Source organism: Megalobrama amblycephala, linkage group LG3 (assembly GCF_018812025.1).
Source record: "Megalobrama amblycephala isolate DHTTF-2021 linkage group LG3, ASM1881202v1, whole genome shotgun sequence".
Taxonomy (NCBI): domain Eukaryota; kingdom Metazoa; phylum Chordata; class Actinopteri; order Cypriniformes; family Xenocyprididae; genus Megalobrama; species Megalobrama amblycephala.
Window position 1 is genome coordinate 19,710,949 of NC_063046.1, and position 21,472 is coordinate 19,732,420.

Below are 21,472 nucleotides of genomic sequence, written 5' to 3' on the forward strand. Positions count from 1 at the left end.
GAACAGCATTTATTTAAAAATAGGAATCTTTTGAAACAATGTAAAAGCCCTCATATAATGTTTGATCAGTTTAATGCATCCTTGCTGAATAAAAATATTAATTTCTTAAAAAAAAAAAAAAGGTTGTGTAAATCAAAGTAGTGTAAATCAAAAACTACTGTTCTAAAACGCCAAAGGAAATTCCAGAGAGAACCCATTGCTCAAAAATGCAACTTTTCTTTTAGGACAACAGCTCGATTCCTCAGGAGAATATGTATGCTTACTGAGTGCTCTGGAGTGATCTGGGTTTCTGATGCCTTTAGCCCGTAGCCTCTGCAACAGCATTGTGGATGACAGCTGCTTGACCAGGTACACCGCCATAGAATAACTCTGAAAAAAACGACCCAACGGTGGATACGTTACTAGAGACAAAGTGACATATCGCATGCTTCAATCCAAGAAACATTTAAAACATCTTCATAAAACAGTATGCCATTTATATATATATTTTATTATAAGTTAACATGTGAAATATAGAAAAAATATATAGAATAATTTCACCATTACATCTCAATAAAACAATGTGATGCTAGTACTAGAATAAAACAGAATGGGAAGTAGGTGTACTTCTAGGCATCATTTATTTATATTTTCAGGTCATATCTTACATCATCGTTCTGTCAATGCCAAATGAAAAGGTTCTATAATAAAGAGCCTTTCAGATTCAGTGAGAAGGTATAGCTCATATAATTTTCATGACTCCTGAGAAAGAGTGAAAAATTTAAAGAATCTACCACAGAGAGCAGCAGGATTGCTTATTGCTTGCCGAGGCACGTTATACGATAAGAAATGACATAATTCATGAAGCTGAATATTATATGTAGGTGCAGTGATGTTTTATGCGCGAGAAGATTAATATGTTAGCTTATAAGATATAGGGATCTGTGGACAAAGTAATGAACTCCTGTCTGCCTGCAGTAGTCTCAGAAGTAAACAGCAGCCCGTTTTTCTCAATCCAGCTTATTTTTCTTAATATGCATTAACTGCTAATGAACAAGAAAAGCCATTCATCACAAATGCATTTCCTGAACATATCAAAAGTAGAGATGAGCACTCGCAAAGATCACAACGTATTTCAGATCGATCAATCAATCTGCAGGGAAATATATAGAGCACAAAACACAGAATAGACATAAAGCATGTAAATGAATAAAGCTCAAGTTAAATGTTTCTGTTTGATGTCAAATCCATCAATAAATTTTTCTGAAAAATGACTGAAACAAAGGCAAGTTTTTTATTTTGACATTAGTTATTTTTTAGCTGTCCCTCAATTCGCCATTCAGAAAACACTAAAATACTGCACACATGCTGACCTTTTCACATAAACCGCATAAAGCAAATGCTATAATTGGCTATCATGTGACTGCAAATGGCTGCAAGACACGTATGGGGAGCTAAAAATACATTTTCATTTCAACAAGTTCCTGTAATAGGCTTGCTTGATTTGCCAGGAAAGAGGTGAAAAAAAAAAACATTTGCAAACAAAGTACTTGTATTCATGAACTGGGACGTGGGGGGATGGGGTTTATTAATTAACCTACCCGTCCAATTTCCGACGTCCAGGACACTACGATGGTGTTGGGGACAGTTGTGGACAGTCTGACAAGTGAGGTAATGTTGATGGGTCTGCTGGGCCTCTTTGGTTCCACGCCATTTTTGGTAGGAGGCAGATATCCCTGGTGAACAACAATAGGAAGACAATAAATGGAAAATAAATTAATATTTTTTTAAAGTAATGTTTTTTTTTTTTTTTATTAAACAAACAGCATTGTGGAAATGTAATTTAGTGTCAACAGTTTGGAGAATTTCTTTAAAAAAGCTAAAGAGACCATATGTCTCAGTTTAGAGTGATGGATAGCTGGACAATTGGACTGTAGTTTAACTTACTGGGAGATTACACGGTTTTCCATTGACTTTAACGCAAAGATTAGGGGGAAAGTGGTCCTCCTGAGGGCAGCTTGTCTCTGATAGACAAAACCTGGATAACGTGCATATTTATAATATAAGTAGAAAATAGCAGGCTAGTGCTCTGAAGCTTTATATCATATTTATGCAAAATGTTTCAGTGTATTAGAACATGAATATGTTACCGTAACTGTACTTGCACCGTAAAGTCACATTTGGTCCCCGATATGTCCCTGCAAAAGGAGAAAGTAAAAGCTATTATTTTGAGAAAACAATTGAATCCAACACCCCATCACACAAGCAGTGCCTTACAGAAACTCCTCTTCTTATTGAGGGATTTTGTTTTGTAACACCAAGATATCATTTCTGAAGGTAATATTATGGGAGTGGGGGGCTTACATTGAGCTGCTGACTTGTTGGACCTGCTGTGGCGTCAATGCAAATGCAAAACATGTTTCCTGAAACCTCTGACTGTTATCTGAAGCTGTAAAGACACAGAGAAGAAAAATTACTACACTGAAACAACCTAACATAAAACAACAGTTTTCATAGTCCACATATAACGCTTGCTGTGATTGATACCCAACAATATTATTAATGACTTTGAGATGAGCGACAATTTCATATAAGGTTTGTGGGCTCTGAAAAGGCTCAGAGCAAGTTCAAATATGCAAAGTATTTCAACCAGTCCTAATTATTTAGATAAAGTATTTTTCATTTTTCATTTTCAATATCCAAGCAAGATTCTTATCCGCATAATTCCACCCATATGTGAGGGAGCTACAATCAAAGCCCGAAGAGTAATGTTACAGTCTTCTCCCCCCACTCTGATCCATGTCCAGCTTAAATAACATCAATATTCCTTCAAAACAATCTTTTCTGGGAATGTTCATATTATTCCTGCTGTTCATTTCCACTGTCATCAAAAGAAGAGACTCAAGCTGTTTTTTCCCAAAGGTTTAAGGACAAGATAAACAATGTGTCAGAAACCATTATGGTTACAGCCGACAATCTGAAACCGTTGCTTTGACAGAGTGTATGTTTGAAAACTAACTATCCTGCTGAAAAATCACCAGCATAAGGTATGTTTTGGATGATGGTATCCAGAATGGGAAGTGGGAGTGCTGTGGTGGACCAGCAGCACTACTCAAACCAGCATACACCAGCCTGAACTAACATGGAATTCATGCTTGATTATGCTGGATTTTTCAGCAGGGTACAGATTATGTGAGGATTGTTGTTTTTGAAAACATTTGTTGTTGCGCTACCAGTCTCAGACTCAGCCTGCAACAAGTCATGTTAAGTCATTTGGGACTATGCTGTTAATTACACTCATTAAAAATAAGATGGCTATAATAACTGACTGCAAAACACAGATCAGCATCGGTTTGATAAAGGTGAAAAACCAAGTCCAGTTACAGCCAAACATTTAGTTCAGTTTATTTTACTTACTTTTGTTCCACTGTTTTTAGTTAATTTTGTGCTAGTTTCTATACCCGATTCCAAAAAAGTTGGGACACTGTACAAATTGTGAATAAAAAAGGAATGCAATAATTTACAAATCTCATAAACGTATATTTTATTCACAATAGAATATAGATAACATATCAAATGTTGAAAGTGAGACATTTTTAAATGTCATGCCAAATATTGGCTCATTTTGGATTTCATGAGAGCTACACATTCCAAAAAAGTTGGGACAGGTAGCAATAAGAGGCCGGAAAAGTTAAATGTACATATAAGGAACAGCTGGAGGACCAATTTGCAACTTATTAGGTCAATTGGCAACATGACTGGGTATAAAAAGAGCCTCTCAGAGTGGCAGTGTCTCTCAGAAGTCAAGATGGGCAGAGGATCACCAATTCCCCCAATGCTGCGGCGAAAAATACACTAAAAAAAATGAACTTTCACTGTTGTTAGTTTCACTCAAACCACCCTTGTTCACATTACTTAAAAAACTCATGTAACTACATGAACATAATTTAACTGTGTTGTTTCTACTAAAATTGAGTATTGTCAGCTTTACTTAGTAAGTGTTTGTTCAGTCAACCTAACATTGCTGTGTGAAACGCACACATTATTGTTGACATAACTAACTGTGCAGTGGATCCGTAGTTCTCAGCATGCTTTGCAAGGGACTGCATTAGGAGAGTAAATTTTATGTGTTTTTCAGTAAAGGGAAAGATGTTGTTAGATTATGTTAGTGTTTAATGTTCAGTTATGTTGGACATTTAGAGTAGTTTCTGTAATGTTTCTGAATTTTGTGGTTACCATCATGCAGAAGAGTGTCGCCTGTGTTTAGGCTGTGCGCACTCATATACGTGTGTTTATAGGATGAAATTCCTGCTCTCAATTCAATTGAGTTTGTTCAATTAGTTATTTTTTGAGTGCATTTTGATATGTTGTATTCTTTTTATTTAAATGATTATTCAAAAAAAAAAGTGTGTTCATCTTACGTAATCAACATAACATTAAGTAAACTGCACATATAAATATTATGTAACAGTGACATTCAAATGATTTGTATTTACTCAAAGAAATTTTGTCAGCTTTACTTGAATTTCCTTTGTTCATTCAACTAAACAGTTTTTTGTAAAAATTACTCAATATTGTTGCATGGAACCACTTGACACTTATTTTTTAAGTAAATCCAACAATTCATTTTTTTGAGTGTAGTGGAGCAATATCAGAAAGGTGTTTGTCAGAGAAAAATTGCAAAGAGTTTGAAGTTATCATCATCTACAGTGCATAATATCATCCAAAGATTCAGAGAATCTGGAACAATCTCTGTGCGTAAGGGTCAAGGCCGGAAAACCATACTGGATGCCCGTGATCTTCGGGCCCTTAGACGGCACTGCATGACATACAGGAATGCTACTGTAATGGAAATCACAACATGGGCTCAGGAATACTTCCAGAAAACATTGGCGTTTTCTCTGGGCCAAGGCTCATTTAAAATGGACTGTGGGAAAGTGGAAAACTGTTCTGTGGTCAGACGAATCAAAATTTGAAGTTCTTTTTGGAAAACTGGGACGCCATGTCATACGGACTAAAGAGGACAAGGACAACCCAAGTTGTTATCAGCGCTCAGTTCAGAAGCCTGCATCTCTGATGGTATGGGGTTGCATGAGTGCGTGTGGCATGGGCAGCTTACACATCTGGAAAGGCACCATCAATGCTGAAAGGTATATCCAAGTTCTAGAACAACATATGCTCCCATCCAGACGTTGTCTCTTTCAGGGAAGACCTGGCATTTTCCAACATGACAATGCCAGACCACATACTGCATCAATTACAACATCATGGCTGTGTAGAAGAAGGATCCGGGTACTGAAATGGCCAGCCTACAGTCCAGATCTTTCACCCATAGAAAACATTTGGCGCATCATAAAGAGGAAGATGCGACAAAGAAGACCTAAGACAGTTGAGCAACTAGACGCCTGTATTAGACAAGAATGGGACAACATTCCTATTCCTAAATTTGAGCAACTTGTCTCCTCAGTCCCCAGACGTTTGCAGACTGTTATAAAAAGAAGAGGGGATGCCACACAGTGGTAAACATGGCCTTGTCCCAACTTTTTTGAGATGTGTTGATGCCATGAAATTTAAAATCAACTTATTTTTCCCTTAAAATGATACATTTACTCAGTTTAAACATTTGATATGTCATCTATGTTGTATTCTGAATAAAATATTGAAATTTGAAACTTCCACATCATTGCATTCTGTTTTTTTTTTACAATTTGTACAGTGTCCCAACTTTTTTGGAATCGGGTTTGTAGTTAGTAGGTGGTGGTACTGAACTTCAATGCTGGCTTCCTCCCCTCATACAATGGGAAAAAGAAGACTGCAATGACAATGTGTGTATAGCTGCCACACAAAATCATGTCTGAAGACATGTGACAAATGAAAGCGAGACACTCCGGTTCACACCTGAAAAACAGTTAGCTCGCCAGTGTGGGAGTTTTTTTGAATTCCGCAAAAGACACACTAGTCTGCAGGACGTGCTGATCAACATTAAGTTTTTTTTTTTTTTTTTGTTACAATTATGGTTACAAACTGTCTGTCTCCTGACACTGGTATTTTGAGGGTGAGTCATTGACCAAAAAAAGAGAAAAACACAAAGTAAACAAAGTTAAAGATGAATTTGACTGATAGCATTTTTTTTCTTTTAAAACTTTTATAGATATCGCAATAACATTGTTATCACAAATTCTTTTGGCCATTTAATCGTGTAGTGAAAATCTGATATTGTGACAGGCCTATTTTAAACCAAGGTTCCTGCCAGAACTGGTGAACATCAGGAAAGCTGATCATGTAAAAAAGGAAGGACTGTCTGCAAATCATACTGCGTCGTTCGGTCATGCAAACTCAGATGCAAACTTGTCCACTCTTGCATATTTAACAGTCTCTTACACATTCAAGAATGTATATAAAGAGCGATCTTACTAACTCAAGTGCTCTCATCCATTGAAATCTTCCCTAAAATAACATTCGCTGCAACACAGTGACACACACCCAGCAGAGCCAAACATCTTCACACCAGTAATTTAAATGTCTCCAAGCGCAGAAGTTCAGTTTTTCATGTAAAACTAACACAAGCCACACACTCACACCCCATTTCCCTCTTGATCTTTCCTGCTCAGCCTGAGTCATTTAAAGGGTTAGTTCACCCAAAAATTTAATTTCTGTCATCAATTACTCATCCTCATGTCGTTTCAAACCCGTAAGACCTTTGTTCATCTTCAGAACACAAATTAAGATATTTTTGATGAAATCCAAGAGCTCTCTGACTCCTCCATAGACAGTAATATAATTACTACTTTCAAGAAAGGTACTAAAGACATTGCTAAAATAGTCCATGAGACTACAGTGGTTCAACCTAAATTCTATGAAGTGATGAGAATACTTTTTGTGCACAAAAACAAAACAAAAATAACGACTTCATCTGACTATTTTAACGATGTCTTTACTACCTTTCTGGGCCTTGAAAGTGGTAATTAAATTGCTGTCTATGGAGGAGTCAGAGAGCTCTCGGATTTCATCAAAATATCTTAATTTATCTTCCAAAGATGAAAGAAGGTCTTACATGTTTGTAACAACATGAGGGTGAGTAATTAATGACAGAATTTTCATTTTTGGGTGATCATTCCTAGTGATTCCTTTAATCATTCCTAGTGATGTGACAGATATCGGATACTCTTAGAAAAATAATTAGACAAATACATGAAAAGCTTAATTAGTCCCACTTCTCAGAATTGATTGGCCAAGATGCGTTTCCAAGACTTCTGATACAGATTACACCAGCGCTATAATGTTTATTTGCAATGTATCTTTGGCCATGCTGAAATGATGTTCCCCGCGATGTTTCACTGTTGTGTAGTATTGCAAAGAATGAAAATTAGACAACGGATCACACATTATCTTGCTTTACCAGCGTAAACAATAGGAGAGTCAGCACCTTTAAGGTCAAAGAAGCAGAAAAGGTCTGAAGCCAAGCCAGAAGAGAGAAAGTAAGACAAAAAAATGAGCGTAAACATCACAATGGCATGATCTGATGACAGAAAATTCTTAGTGATGCCCAAGTTGCTTCTTTCTTGTTGACTGGGAATTAATTATTATATACCCTGCTCACTAGTATCAGTGTAATTTACACAAAACTCAGAGATGATCATGCTGACATGCACCTACTATTCAACAATATTACTGATCTGCCTGCATTGACATCATTGTACGGGAACTGAACTGAGCTGAGCTGGACGACGACATCAATGTTTTCTCCAGAGCTGCTGTATAGATAAATGAACTAAATTAATAATTAATGATTTTTTACAATGGAAATGAGACAATACTGAACTTACTTAAAGGATTAGTTCACTTTCAAATAAATTTTTTCTGATAATTTACTCACCCCCATGTCATCCAAGATGTTCATGTCTTTCTTTCTTCAGTCGAAAAGAAATTAAGGTTTTTGATGAAAACATTCCAGGATTTTTCTCCATATAGTGGACTTCAATGGCCTCCAAACGGTTGAAGGTCAAAATTATAGTTTCAGTGCAGCTTCAAAGGGCTTTAAACAATACCAGATAAGGAATAAGGGTCTTATCTAGTGAAACAATTGGTCATTTTCGATAAAAATGTAAATGTATATGCATCCCTATTCTACTTACGGAAAAAATTTAACTGGCGCTGCGTTTGTTCCGTAAGTAGAATATGGAAGGTGTAGGACATACAGCTTAAGCTTTTTGAAGAACGCGAAAGTGCAGTTTTGGCGGAAGCACATGGAAGGCGATCATTTATTTATATAAAGCATATACATTTAAAAATTTTTCGAAAATGACCAATCGTTTCGCTAGATAAGACCCTTATTCCTCATCTGGTATCGTTTAAAGCCCTTTGAAGCTGCACTGAAACTGTAATTTTGACCTTCAACCCTTTGGAGGCCACTGAAGTCCATTATCAGGAGAATAATCTTGGAATGTTTTCATCAAAAACCTTCATTTCTTTTCGACTAAAGAAAGAAAGACATGAACATCTTGGATGACATGGGGGTGAGTAAATTATCAGGAAAATTTTATTTGAAAGTGAACTAATCCTTTAAGCTGGACAGTGACACTATTTTCTTTTATAGTTGCTGTACAGCCACTATATCACTGTTATCACTGTAAAGCTGCTTTGAATTGCATTGTAAAAAGCGCTATATAAATAAAGGTGACTTGACTGATCCACGTTGATTCATGGCAAGGCGACGTGTAACACCACTGTGGTATTGGTATCTAACATACACGAAGAACAGCAATGTGAATGCTACCTAAAGAACTACTGAATGCACCATAAAAAGTACTACAGCTTTCTTGCTCACATGATATTGCAAAAAGCTTGAAAGTAGTTTTGTTAAAGTGATAATTCTAAACTAAGTGGAAATAACGGGAATATGGGTGGGCATTTGGCACCTGTGATTCGCAAGTGTTGTCATGCTGTTATTTTGACGACGGTCATCATGTACATCAGGGATGGGCAACTTCAGTCCTGGAGGGCCACTGCCCAGCAGAGTTTAGCTCCAACCCTAATCAAACACACCTGAACCAGCTAATCAAGGTCTTTAGGACTAGTAGAAAGTTATAGGCAAGTGAGTTTTTATCAGGGATGGAGATAAACTCTGCAGGACACTGGCCCTCCAGGACCGGAGTTGCCCATCCATGCACAGCTTCAAAAATTACACAAAATGTCTTAATTTCCTGCATCTCTGTGAACCTGTTTTTCCAAGTTGTTGCCATTTTACTTTCTCGACACTTGCTGTGCACTCTCCCCCTCCCAGACTTTCATTCTCCATTCGTTTAATTTTCTCCATTGCCTTCATTTGTCTTTTTCCTTCTCATACACGTACAATATATCATCCTGTTGACAGGTCTATTGACTTTGCTCTATTTCATCAGCATACACCAAAAAGAAAGATAGAGCATTCTCTGAATATGAGTGTGTGTGAGGCATCGTTATGGAGCTAATTATTTTCCATTTAACTATGAATATTGACCAGTGCCATGATGATGAAAGGCCAAACAGGTGTTGCTATACACCCACCAACCCATTTTCACAGTCCGTACCTTTCCTGCTTTGCTTGTATTCAGTCTGTCTCTTGTTCTCTCTCCCGCACCTTCATCAAATCTCTCACTTTCCTTAACATGAAACAGCAGGGGTGCAATTAGACCAGGAGAATCGACTCGACGACACATAATTAGCCTGATCTCTACTCTCACAATCAACACTGTGGAGGTAAAAGACGAGAGAGCAAGAAAAAGAGAGAGACAGGAAGGGGGAGAGACAGGGAAAATAACAGTGTTGAGATGGAGAGAAACAAAGGGAGATTGACGGGGAGAGGCGGACAGGGGTATATGAGAGAGAGAGAGAGAGAGAGAGAGAGAGAGAGAGAGAGAGAGCGCGCAGGCACAAGTTCCCTCCCCCATGTCTAATCTAAAAATAGCACAGCAGTCTTTATCATCTGATTTGCTTCAACAGTTGGATGCAAAGTGGACATGAAGGCCTGTGTGTTTCAGTTTGTTTCTGACAAACCTCCCTTTTTATCTCCATGCACCTAATTAAGACATAAATCCTGCTCTGTAGCCACGTGTGAGGATAACAGTAAGAGCGTGCCTTTTCCAGGACCTGATTATAAATGTGTGCAATTAAGTCAAACCAAAACGAAGCATAAAGACCCAAAGATACGCATGTGTTCCTACGTATGACAAAAAGCTGTGCATTTATCCTAACAATAACAACTCGCACTTAATGTTATTTGTTGCTGAATTTAGATTAGAAAGGGCTAAATAAGCATTTTGTCTTCTCTTTGACAGGAGGGTGTCTTGTGGATTAGACTCTTGATTGTGTTGACTGCAAGGCTGGCTGTGTGTTACATGATTGATAGTGATGTCTGTGTGTTTTTATTCTTCAGAGAGGCTGGCTGAGTCATGATTCTGGTTACTGAGTTAAGTAATAGTTAAACTGACACTCACTGTGGCTGCACAAAACTTTTTGTGGAATTGGTGCAAAAAGAAACTAACAAACCAAAATCTCATATCACGATGTGAATAATTTTATATTGCAGTTACAGTATGATAGTTATTTTCACTGGCAATCTGACAAAACCTGTATATGAAATTACAGTGAGGAAATACAGTATATTTGGATAAACCAGTTCAGGAATGCACTAATATAAAAATTCTGAATTCTGGAAGACACTGATAAGATGGTAATAGAATTGAATACAAATGAAAGGTGATAAAATTTTAGTAGCATGGATGTTGGATGAAATAAAGGCTTTTTCATCATTGTTAAATGACTGGCAGCCTAAATCTGGTCTGAAATCACTAGGCAATCAGGTATCAATATTTTTTTCTTTTTAAAAGGGAATTATAGGATTAGTTCACTTTCAAATGAAAATTAGCCCAAGCTTAACTCACTCTCAAGCCATATTAGGTGTATATGACTTTCTTCTTTCTGATGAACATAACCTGAGAAACATTAATAAATATCTTGACGCATTCAAGCTTTATAACGGCAGTGAACGGGACCAATGAGTATGAGCTGAAGAAAGTACTTCCATCTTCATCCATCCATCATAAACGTGTACTCCACATGGCTCCAGGGATTAATAAAGGCCCTCTGAACCGAAGCGATGCATGTGTGTTAAAAATATCCATTTAAACAAGTTATGAAGTAAAATATCTAGCTTTGGCCAGACCACCTTCTGTATTCAACATATGAAGAATTTTTTTTTTTACACAAATGCATCGCTTCCCTTCAGAAGGCCTTTATTAGCCACCTCTGGAGCCGGGTGGAATATGTTAATGATGAATGGAGCCACTTTCTTCAACTCATACTCATTGTTCCCGTTCACTGCCATTATAAAACTGCGTCAGGATATTTATTAATATTTCTCCGATTATGTTCATCAGAAAGAAGAAAATCATATACACCTAGGACGGTTTGAGGGTGAGTAAAGCTTGGGCTAATTTTCATTTGAAAGTGAACTAATCCTTTTTATATTCAGCAAGGATGCTTTACAATTGATCAAAAGCGACAGTAAAGACATAAATGTTTTGTTTTGAGGTTTCTATTCATCAAATCATCTTGAAAAATATGTATCACAAAAAAAAAGTCCACCCAAAAAACTTTAAGCAGCGCAACTTTTTTTTAACACAGATAATAATAAGAAATGTTTCTCGAGCAGCAAATCAAATCAGCATATTATAATGATTTCTGAAGGATCATGTGACACTTAAGACTGGAGTAATGATGCGGAAAATTCGGCTTTGAAACTACAAGAATTAATTAAATTTTCCTTTTTTTTAAAAAATGAAACAAAAAAAACCCCCAGAAAATAGTTATTTTAAGTCATAATATTTCACAAAATTACTGTTTTTCCTGTATTTTTGATCACATAAATGCAGCCTTGGTGAGCAAAAGAGACAAAAATCCTAAAGACCGCAGACTTTTGAATGGTAGTGTAAAGTTAATGCATGAGAACTCCTGCATGTACATGTGAATCACGTGAAGGAGGAACAAGTGTACCACCATTGACTGCAAGAGCAATTCATATTGTTATTTTAGCAATGCTGCAGTTGCTCATCTGCATACCAAACTGCGTATTAGTTGTAGTATCTGTTTTATTTAGTCATGATCTGTATGGGCAGGTAAACACTCAGAAAACCATGCAAACCAACATCTACAAGACCCACCTGACTGTAAGCGGATCTGTTTACACGCACAACCCACTAATAGCACGCCTGAGATCACTTTAGGTATCAGTGTAAACACAGTTGGTGATGTTTTAAGTGAGTGTAAACAGGGCTACTAAAAATAAAAATCAGAGCACTACAGCCTATCACTACTAAAATATGTCCACTTGGCCAGAGAGGAAAGAGTGTGATTAAAGACAATACAGGAAGTGGTACTCATAGATTGAGTATTGTAGAATGCTAGTTACAAGACACAAAAAATGGTAAGGGTATGATTGTGAGGGTAACTGCGCTGTAGCTTTAGTGTGCCCACACACACAGTCCCATACTACTCCTCTGTAGATCATTCATCTTAATGAAAACACTGCTAGGATACTCTAAACCCAACTTACACGCCAATAAAAATTCCTCTCAGTCTTTCTGCAGAAAATGGAGACAGGAAGAGAAACACAAAGAAATGGATAGACAGAGCGAAACAGAAAGGAAGGTTTTGTGCAGCTGTAACTAAAATGTAATAATCTGTTACTCTCCTTTTACATGAATTCTTAGCTTCGGCAATACTGTATTTGTGGTCATGCCATTAAAGCTATTTTCATTTTGAACTGAACTTATAGAGAACGAGTCTTCTAATGCTAAATCTGTTTAACTCATTTAATTCACAAAACTATTCTGACAGTCCTGAAATGGTTGTCATTGATGCCGCCTTTATTCAGAAAGTGCATATATTGTTTGGTTCATAACTGAAGAATGCACACTGCACTGCTCTCATTGTGTGGGAGTACATTCATGCTGCGAGCAGCAGCAAGACACATCCCAGCTAATTAATAAAAGACACTGACATCCTTTATAGGACAAAAATAATACATCTAAAAAGTCCCAGTTCTTCAAATGCTCCTATATGTCAGCATGCCAGAGAATGATTCAGATAATGACTAATGTATGCATTGAGCATGGATCGCTCTGATGAGAGCAAAATAATGATAATAATGTGATTATGGCAAATAAATAAACACTCGCTTCCTGTGGTGTAAGAAGTGGGAGGCAATGCTATGCTGTTAGAGCATTCAGAGAGAAATATGCCGTTAAAGCACAAGGAGAATCATTAACACAAGACATGAAAGGAAAAATAATCAAGGAAAGAGCTTTAAAAAAAGGATTGAAAGTTTCACTTCAAATGAAACTTCTCAATGACCTTGATAACAGGTGTAACTCAATTTAAAAAACAATTAACAATTTAGTTTGTGAACATTTTGTGTGCTGTAGTTGAAGAATAGCAATAGCAAAGACTAATAGAACATTGCTTTATGAGTAGACACACTTAAAGGGTTAGTTCACCCCAAAATGAAAATTCTGTCAGTTATTTCTCACCCTCATGCCGTTCCACACCCGTAACACCTTCGTTAATTTTCGAAACACAAATTAAGATATTTTAGTTGAAATTTAGTTGAAAACTCCGTGAGGCCTCCATAGGGAGCAATGACACTTCCTCTCTCAAGATCCATAAAGGTACTAAAAACATATTTAAATCAGTTCATGTGAGTACATTAATATTATAAAGCGACGAGAATATTTTTGGTGCGCCAAAACCCCCCCCCCCCAAACTAACGACTTATTTAGTGATGGCCGGTTTCAAAACACTGCTTCAGGAAGATTCGGAGCACAAATGAATCAGTGTATCGAATCTGCTGTTCGGAGCGCCAAAGTCATGTAATTTCAGCCGTTAGCAGTTTGACACGCGATCTGAATCATGATTCGACACACTGATTCATTTGTGCTCCGATGCTTCATGAAGCAGTGTTTTGAAATCGGCCATCACTAAATAAGTCGTTATTTTGGTTTTTTTTTGGCGCTCCAAAAATATTCTCGTCGCTTTATAATATTAATATTGAACCACTGTACTCACATGAACTGATTTAAATATGTTTTTAGTACCTTTATGGATCTTGAGAGAGGAAGTGTCATTGCTCCCTATGCAGGCCTCACGGAGCCATCGGATTTCAACTAAAATATCTTAATTTGTGTTCCGAAGATTAACGAAGGTGTTACGGGTGTGAAACGGCATGAGGGTGAGTAATAAATGACAGAATTTTCATTTTTGGGTGAACTAACCCTTTAAGTGACCAAACTACATTTTTCAAACAACAGTTTTCTATTTCAAATGAATGCTGTTCTTTTGAACTTTCTTACAGTCCCAAATTAAGCCACACAACCATTTTCAACATTGCTTATTGAGCACCAAATCAGCACATTAGAATAATTTCCGATGGATCATCTGACACTGAAGTGCTTTGCCATCACAGGAATAAATTATATTTAAAAATAATATTAAAAGTTATTTTAAATAAGATCAAATATCAAATAAGATTTTTCTTTCAAAAAGATTTTTTTTAAATGTTACTGACCCCAAACTTAGGTAGTGTATGTAAGAAAAGGGAAAAAGAGAAATATGAAACACTGAGTTCATTTTGTTCTGCCAACAATCACCAAAACGTTTTCCAAATTTGTAAGTAGGAAGATTTCAGAGCAACTTAAACACAGCATTTAGCAGGGTGTGTTGGCATGGTGTGTTAACATCATTAATTCTACCATTACTTTAAAGCAAATAGAAATAAAAGAATCAAGACACAACACACTACTGCCAAAGAACACACATTGCACAGACCTGCTAAATAAACATAGCATTACACAAAAATGTAACTTGAAACAAAATGATCTAAATTAGGTAAAACAGTGTATAGCCACACAAACACCAAACCTACAGACCTGTTCCCAAAGATCTAACAACTAGCACACAACTGCTAAATTGGACCTTAAAGGAATAGTTCACCCAAAAATAAAAATTCTGTCATCATTTACTCACCACCAAGTAGTCCCAAACCTGTACGAATTTCTTTGTTCTGCTGAACAATAAAAGTAAGATATTTGGAAGAATGCCAGTAACAGATCTGTGGTAGTAAATGGGGGTCGAGATCTGCTTACTGACATATTTCTAAATATCTTGCTTTGTGTGAGGGTGAGTAAATGATGACACAATTTTCATTTTTGGTGAACTACCCCTTTAAAGCACCTGCAATGAAGGCTAGGATTGAATGCCATTGGAGTGTTATCTATGATTCAATAAAGCTCAATAAAAATTCAAATATGCACACACTGACGAAGTTAGTTTGAGCTTTATTGTCCACCAATGTGGAAATTCTCCTTTGGCTTCATAAAAACACAATTATACACATACACAATACACAAAGTAAAAGTTATTTTCACAAAGAGTGAGAAACATCATTGTTTTACCCAGACTGAAGGTGTAGGTTTATTTAGTTAATGTTTAATTACTAAACACATATCTAACCTGCCTGCTTATCAATTTAAAATAAGCAAATTCACACTTCACTTTATTATACAGCAAGGCTAGTTATAGTGCTCTCTTTAAAAGGCCACACTGTCATGCTTGCACTGCTGGGATTGAGTTGTCTGTACTGCATATCACCTTTCACATGTGCAATGCAAAACGTATATGACTGTGAAACAAACTGTGAAATGTTTCAGTTGGTGTGTGATCCAAGCTCCTTATTATGCTTTATATTGTGTATATATTATATAAATATTATTATTACTATTATACATACAGTGCTGTGCAAAAGTCTTAGGAACGTTAGTATTTTCAGCAACAAAAAAAAGTTAAGACAGTTATTTATATAAATGAAGAAACAGAAGAAAAAAAAAACTGATACAGACTAAATCCAGAAGAACTGTGGCAACGTCTACAAGACACTTGAAGAAACCTGCAAAACTACCTGGCCCTATCATGCACCCAAGTGTTTTTTTTTTTTTTTTTGCTAGTTTCTTCTTTCTTTCTTTCTTTTTTAACGCCATACCAGCTTCAAAGGCTATATTCATGGCGAGAATAAAGTATAATTAAATCAAAGGAAGATTAAAAAAGATGTTTCAAATTTATTTCCTCTAAAAATCTTAAAACCATGCTTGGGCTCACTTGATTAAAAACCTTTTCAAAACTATCAACAGAGTAAAAACGGTTTCTCACAGGGGTAAATTTTTGCTAGTTTCATCCCAACACAGTTATCATTTTCACATCCAGCACCCATGTTGTTTAAATAGCAAATGCACTCACACCCATCTGTGCGTCCATGGGTGTGCTGGTCTGAAAATTAGGTGTGTTCAGGCGCATTTTTGGCGTGTTGTTATTTTGAGGCAACAGAAAACAACTGCAGCATTGACCAACAAAACCTGATCTAAAGTCAATGGTGCAGTATTTATTTATTTATTTTGTTACTTAAAGGGCGCGTTAGTAATATGCGCCTATAGGCGGGTGCACAACGCTCGTACACTCTGCTTGTTACACACAGAGGGACGCGCAGCAGCACACTCATGCTAAATATTAAAAATAAAAGGATTACATTAGAAAAGATTATTATAGTGTACATAAATACAAAAATCCCTGCATCTCTTAACGGATAGTCATTGCATGTATCAGAAATACCTTTTTGCAGTACTGCACGTTACGCCCAAAACACACCCATGACTCATTAAAGTATTAGTCCACTTTTAAATACACTTTTCCTGATAAATTTACTCACCCTCATGTCATCCAAGATGTTCATGTCTTTCTTTCGTCAGTCGAAAAGAAATGAAGGTTTTTGAGGAAAACATACCAGGATTTTTCTCCTTACAGTGAATTTCAATGGCTACCAACAGATTGAAGGTCAAAATTACAGTTTCAGTGCAGCTTCAAGGGCTTTAAACGATACCAGTAATAAGGGTCTTATCTAGTGAATCGATCGGTCATTTTCGAAAAAAAATACAACCGTTTATGCTTTATAAACAAAATATCGCATTGAACGTATTTTCAACAGAGAGACGGTATGACTATTTCACACGCAATCACTTGTACTGGTACTGTGCTAATTTATCTTGATCTGATTTACAACGAACAGAAATCTGTGAGAAATGTTATGAAGCATAGATAAAATAACTGCTGAAAGTGAGCTGTTATGTCAGATCACTGTTTAGATAGGAAAAAATATCCCACCTTTAAATAGTCAATCATATTTACAGTACAAACCTTGTCAGTGAACTAAGAGGGCAAAAAAAAAAAAAAATCGTTCATTAATCGTAATCGAGGTAAAATGTCCAATTAATCAAGGTTTTGATTTTAGGCTTTAATCGTCCAGCCCTATTTTGTACCTTTTTTTCCAAAGGGTGGTCACACCAAATATTGATTTGATTTAGTTATTAGAAGTTAATTGATAAATACAGTCTATTTATATTCATTTAGCATCCTCACTTTTCAGCATTTTTACACAAGTGCCAAAACTTTTCACAGTAGCTTTGCAGGCAGGTTCTTCAAGCGTCTTGGAGACGTTGACACAGTTCTTCTGGATTTAGTCTGTCACAGTTTTTTCTGTTTCTTCATGTAATCCCAGATGGACTCGATGATGGTGAGATCAGATCTCCGTGTGGATCATACCGGCTGTTGTCAGACTCCTCGTGTATACAAAAATCTCACTGGATTATTACAATTAATGGCAAAAGGAATGTTTGGAAATGTAAACCTATATCTCCTACTGACACACTGCAGCAAAAGACTGGCTTAAAACCATTTTTTTCGGTGAAAATACTAACATGTCTAAGACTTTTGCACAGTACTGTATATGTTAATTTTGGACCCTGGCTGTTTGGACCCTCGCAGTGTGTGTTCTAGAAAATTTCGTGATAGTGTTGTAACCGTGTCTGATGCAATGGTGTGTGTGCACTCATGGTTTCAACACTGTATGCAAATGAGAGCGAGAGAGACAGTTTAGGAAAAGACAGAGAGAGACCGGGGTTGGTTGTGGGGACTAGCAGTCTATTTGAACAACACTCCTCAGGCAAACGAACATGCTGATGCCAAACCAGCCAACACCATTAAAATGCTAATGTAGGAAAAAAGGGTCTGCACATCTCTACGGCTGCCGTACAACACACAGATACACTAAACCACTAAAAATGTGCATTAACATACTCCACAAAAACTCACCAAGACTCGTAGGTTTAATGAGCTCATCCAGCAAGTCATAGAAGGGCAGCCGTTGCAGTTTGACATCAGGATGTACGGGGTGCAGGTTGGTGGGGAGATGGGGCAGGCCCAGCTCGTGTTTGGGTCCAAGAAGGGAGATGGGGAGCAGAGGGGACGGGGGCGCTCCGTGCCCATCAAATCCCAGCTGCGTGAGGCCGGGGGGCAAGGAAGCAGCGGGGTGGACTCCGGGCAGGGCCAGTTCTGCCGGGGACACCAACTTGGTGGGGAAGCGTCGTCTGTAGAGCTCCTTGATCTTCATCTGGACAGCGGGGCTGCAACCGGCTTTAAGGAGGTGTAAGGCTTTCGTCAGGAGCTCGTGCTTTCGTCCATGTTTGTTTCTGCCCGCGTAGCCCAGAAGAACCTGCAGCTCTGACACCCGCAGGCTCATCACCATTTGCTACAGAAGAACGAAAGAAAGAGAGCAGCAGAAATTACCACGCACATTCTGAGCCAACTTTGATGACGACATCACACTTACAGCGCCAAACACACTTCATTTGCATAGGCCAAACTGTTTACTGGGCAAACACACATACACATACTCACTGCTCAGACACTGACACACGCATCTGAAGGCACACACTCAAACCCAAACACATTCAAATACAAACACATCTCTCACACACGCTTTCCCTCGGGCTAGGATAGTTCAGTAATGGCCTAAGCTATGAAATATGCAGGAGCAGCCCCAAACACACACAAACACAACGGAAGTGTCACATTCCACAGGCTTGAAAGCGAGATGGAGAAACCAAACAGAATAGGGCAAACAATGCAGAGTAAAGACGGCGACGTACACACTAACATTCTTAATAATGAACCATTGTTCTCCAGGCAACACATGCTGTCCGTCTAGTTTGATTAATGTGTGTTTCCTAGTGCTGAGATTAAAGTGACAGTTCAACTATAAAGTTTTTATAATCATTCTAATCCTATGAGAATAGGCAAGTCCACAACTATAAAGAACAACGACACAGAGGATCAGTATCGTTGGAATCACTTTCAGAACAATTTTTTTTCAGCCAATGTACGATAAAAACATTGACAGCCAATCAGAATCCATGCCAAGTGGCAAGCGACATAACTGCAGCGCGCCATTTGCTGTTAACGTCTGTTTGCGTTAATTCCTGTGTAAATATATATTAGCTTGTCCTTTGGACGAAACAGCCATTTAGAATTAACCAGACAATAAAAAGCTAACAATGCAGTGATAAACAACTCATTCCCTGTGCATCATCACAAGAGAACAAATCACAACAGATGCTCTTACAACTAAGAGCCTGCCAGACATTCCTGAATAAAACCCATGATGCATTTCTGCTTTAAAATGAGGAGAGGCGAGCAGAGGAGAGGCTGGTTCAAGAAAAAAAAAAAGAGAGAGAATGACAGTCGGCATGAGAGAGAGAGAAAGAGTAAGAGAGAGGGGGGAGGGGGGCTGGGGGAAGGGCAGAGACAGGAGCTGCTCAGCTTCCAAAAACAAATGAAAATGAACACACACACACACACACACACACATGCACATAGAGACAGCTCCAGTAAAAATACTCAGCAGGCATAATACTGTTTGAAAGCAGAGTCTGCCGACAAAGATGCAATGGCTGCAGCTTACAAGAACTATTCTAATTTCTCCCAATAATGACCCATAACAATCTAATCAGATATTAATTCACTTACTGAATATTCCAACAAGTGCCAGGAACGAATGCAGAAACGACAATCAATAATTGAGCTATTTAGGTGAAGGGATGGAGAAAATAGAACTAAAGCAGATGCAGACATTCATTCATGGAGAAATAATTTGGTCTGGTGAACACTCTGAAAAAAGCTCAAAAAAGCAGGTGAAATACTGCAGACCAGCCAGGAACATCTCACATAACAAACACTCTGACAGAAGACTCACACAGAACAGAAGAAAGATCTCTCTCTCTGTGTGTGCGTGCGTGTGTGTGTGTGAGAAAGAGAGCAAAACGGAATGAGGGAGAATGTATGATTGAGCTTATGAGTCTGAACAGCTCAAATGAAAGCGGAAAAAGATAAAGAGAGAGCGAGAGAGCGAGATGGAGGCTCCTGACCATGAGCACGCACACTGCATCTCTCAAATGCTTCACATATAAGACTGTGCATGTCGGTCAGTTTCTCTCTCTGAGTCACACTTGCTTTTTGACATGCCCAGAGTGTCAAAGTAGTGAGATGTTTTATCAATCAAATAATGTAATAAAGAATGCACTGAAGAAATTATGAAAAACAAAATCATAGGTCTAATCATAATAAAGCAGTTAGCTGGGGTTAAATTACATTCCAGGAAAGGGATATCATAGAGTGTGAGACACTGTGACGCATTGTGAAGCAATTTGCCGATCCACATTGAACCCAAAACTGATGCATACAGACGAGACAACTGGGAGTTTAACACATACAGCCTTTTCTGTTTAACCTCATTTTGAGGTCGTTTGGACTGGAGGTCATGTGGAAGCAACACCTGTTGTCAAATCAGCTCAGACAATTTGAAACAATGCTGGGAAAGTTCTGTATTGACGCTATGTGTGAACAACAAAGCCTTAAAAAAATAAATGCTTTGAGAACATATAAGGACACTCTGGTGTGAGAAGTCTGCTCTCTGTCAAGAGTTTTTGCCAAACACAAAGTGATTTTGAACCATTGATCATTTGTGTGGGCAGGGTTTCCCAGCACTGTAAAGATCACTTTTAGTTTCTGTTTCATACTATTCATAAAATGATCATAACTGTCAATGTGTATGTCATTGGCATTGTTGTCATGTAACACTAATGTTGTATGCTGTGACAATTTTAGGCTAAGTATTTAATGACATGTAATATAAATATGATAAAACAGTATTTTGTATGTCACACTATATCATAATCAATTAATATGTATGTAACCCCATTAGTCATGTAGTATATGGGTCAATGACGTGATGCCTAAATTTTCTGTCCGGTTTCATTTTTTTCAGTTAAAATTTGATTTAAATGCATAAAAAGATACCATATATATGTACCACTCCAACTTTTCAAAAAACATTAGTTATTTGTAATTTTCTGTTATTTAAAGTGTCAAAATATCATGTGGTGCGACCGTCCGGCCATAACTTCTGTTTTGGGAATGTCTTTGAAATTACTCTAAATTTATTCAAATTCATTTTGAGCACTAATTGGCAGTATTTCCAACATGTTTTGTAATCCTGTACAAAATTGCAAAGCATTCG

General features: G+C 37.5%; 1 protein-coding gene across 2 annotated transcripts in view; it reads right to left on the minus strand.

The window, feature by feature from the left end:
- pias1a (protein inhibitor of activated STAT, 1a) overlaps positions 1–21,472 on the minus strand; it is a 53,328-nt gene that overhangs the window by 10,578 nt on the left and 21,278 nt on the right. For both annotated transcript variants that reach the window (XM_048184489.1, XM_048184491.1), the window contains exons 2-7: positions 18,211–18,646; positions 2,344–2,428; positions 2,130–2,177; positions 1,927–2,017; positions 1,581–1,715; positions 264–369 (exon numbers count right to left, since the gene is read on the minus strand). In XM_048184489.1, coding sequence (XP_048040446.1) covers positions 264–369; positions 1,581–1,715; positions 1,927–2,017; positions 2,130–2,177; positions 2,344–2,428; positions 18,211–18,646 — 901 coding nt within the window. The remainder of the gene's footprint in view (positions 1–263; positions 370–1,580; positions 1,716–1,926; positions 2,018–2,129; positions 2,178–2,343; positions 2,429–18,210; positions 18,647–21,472) is intronic.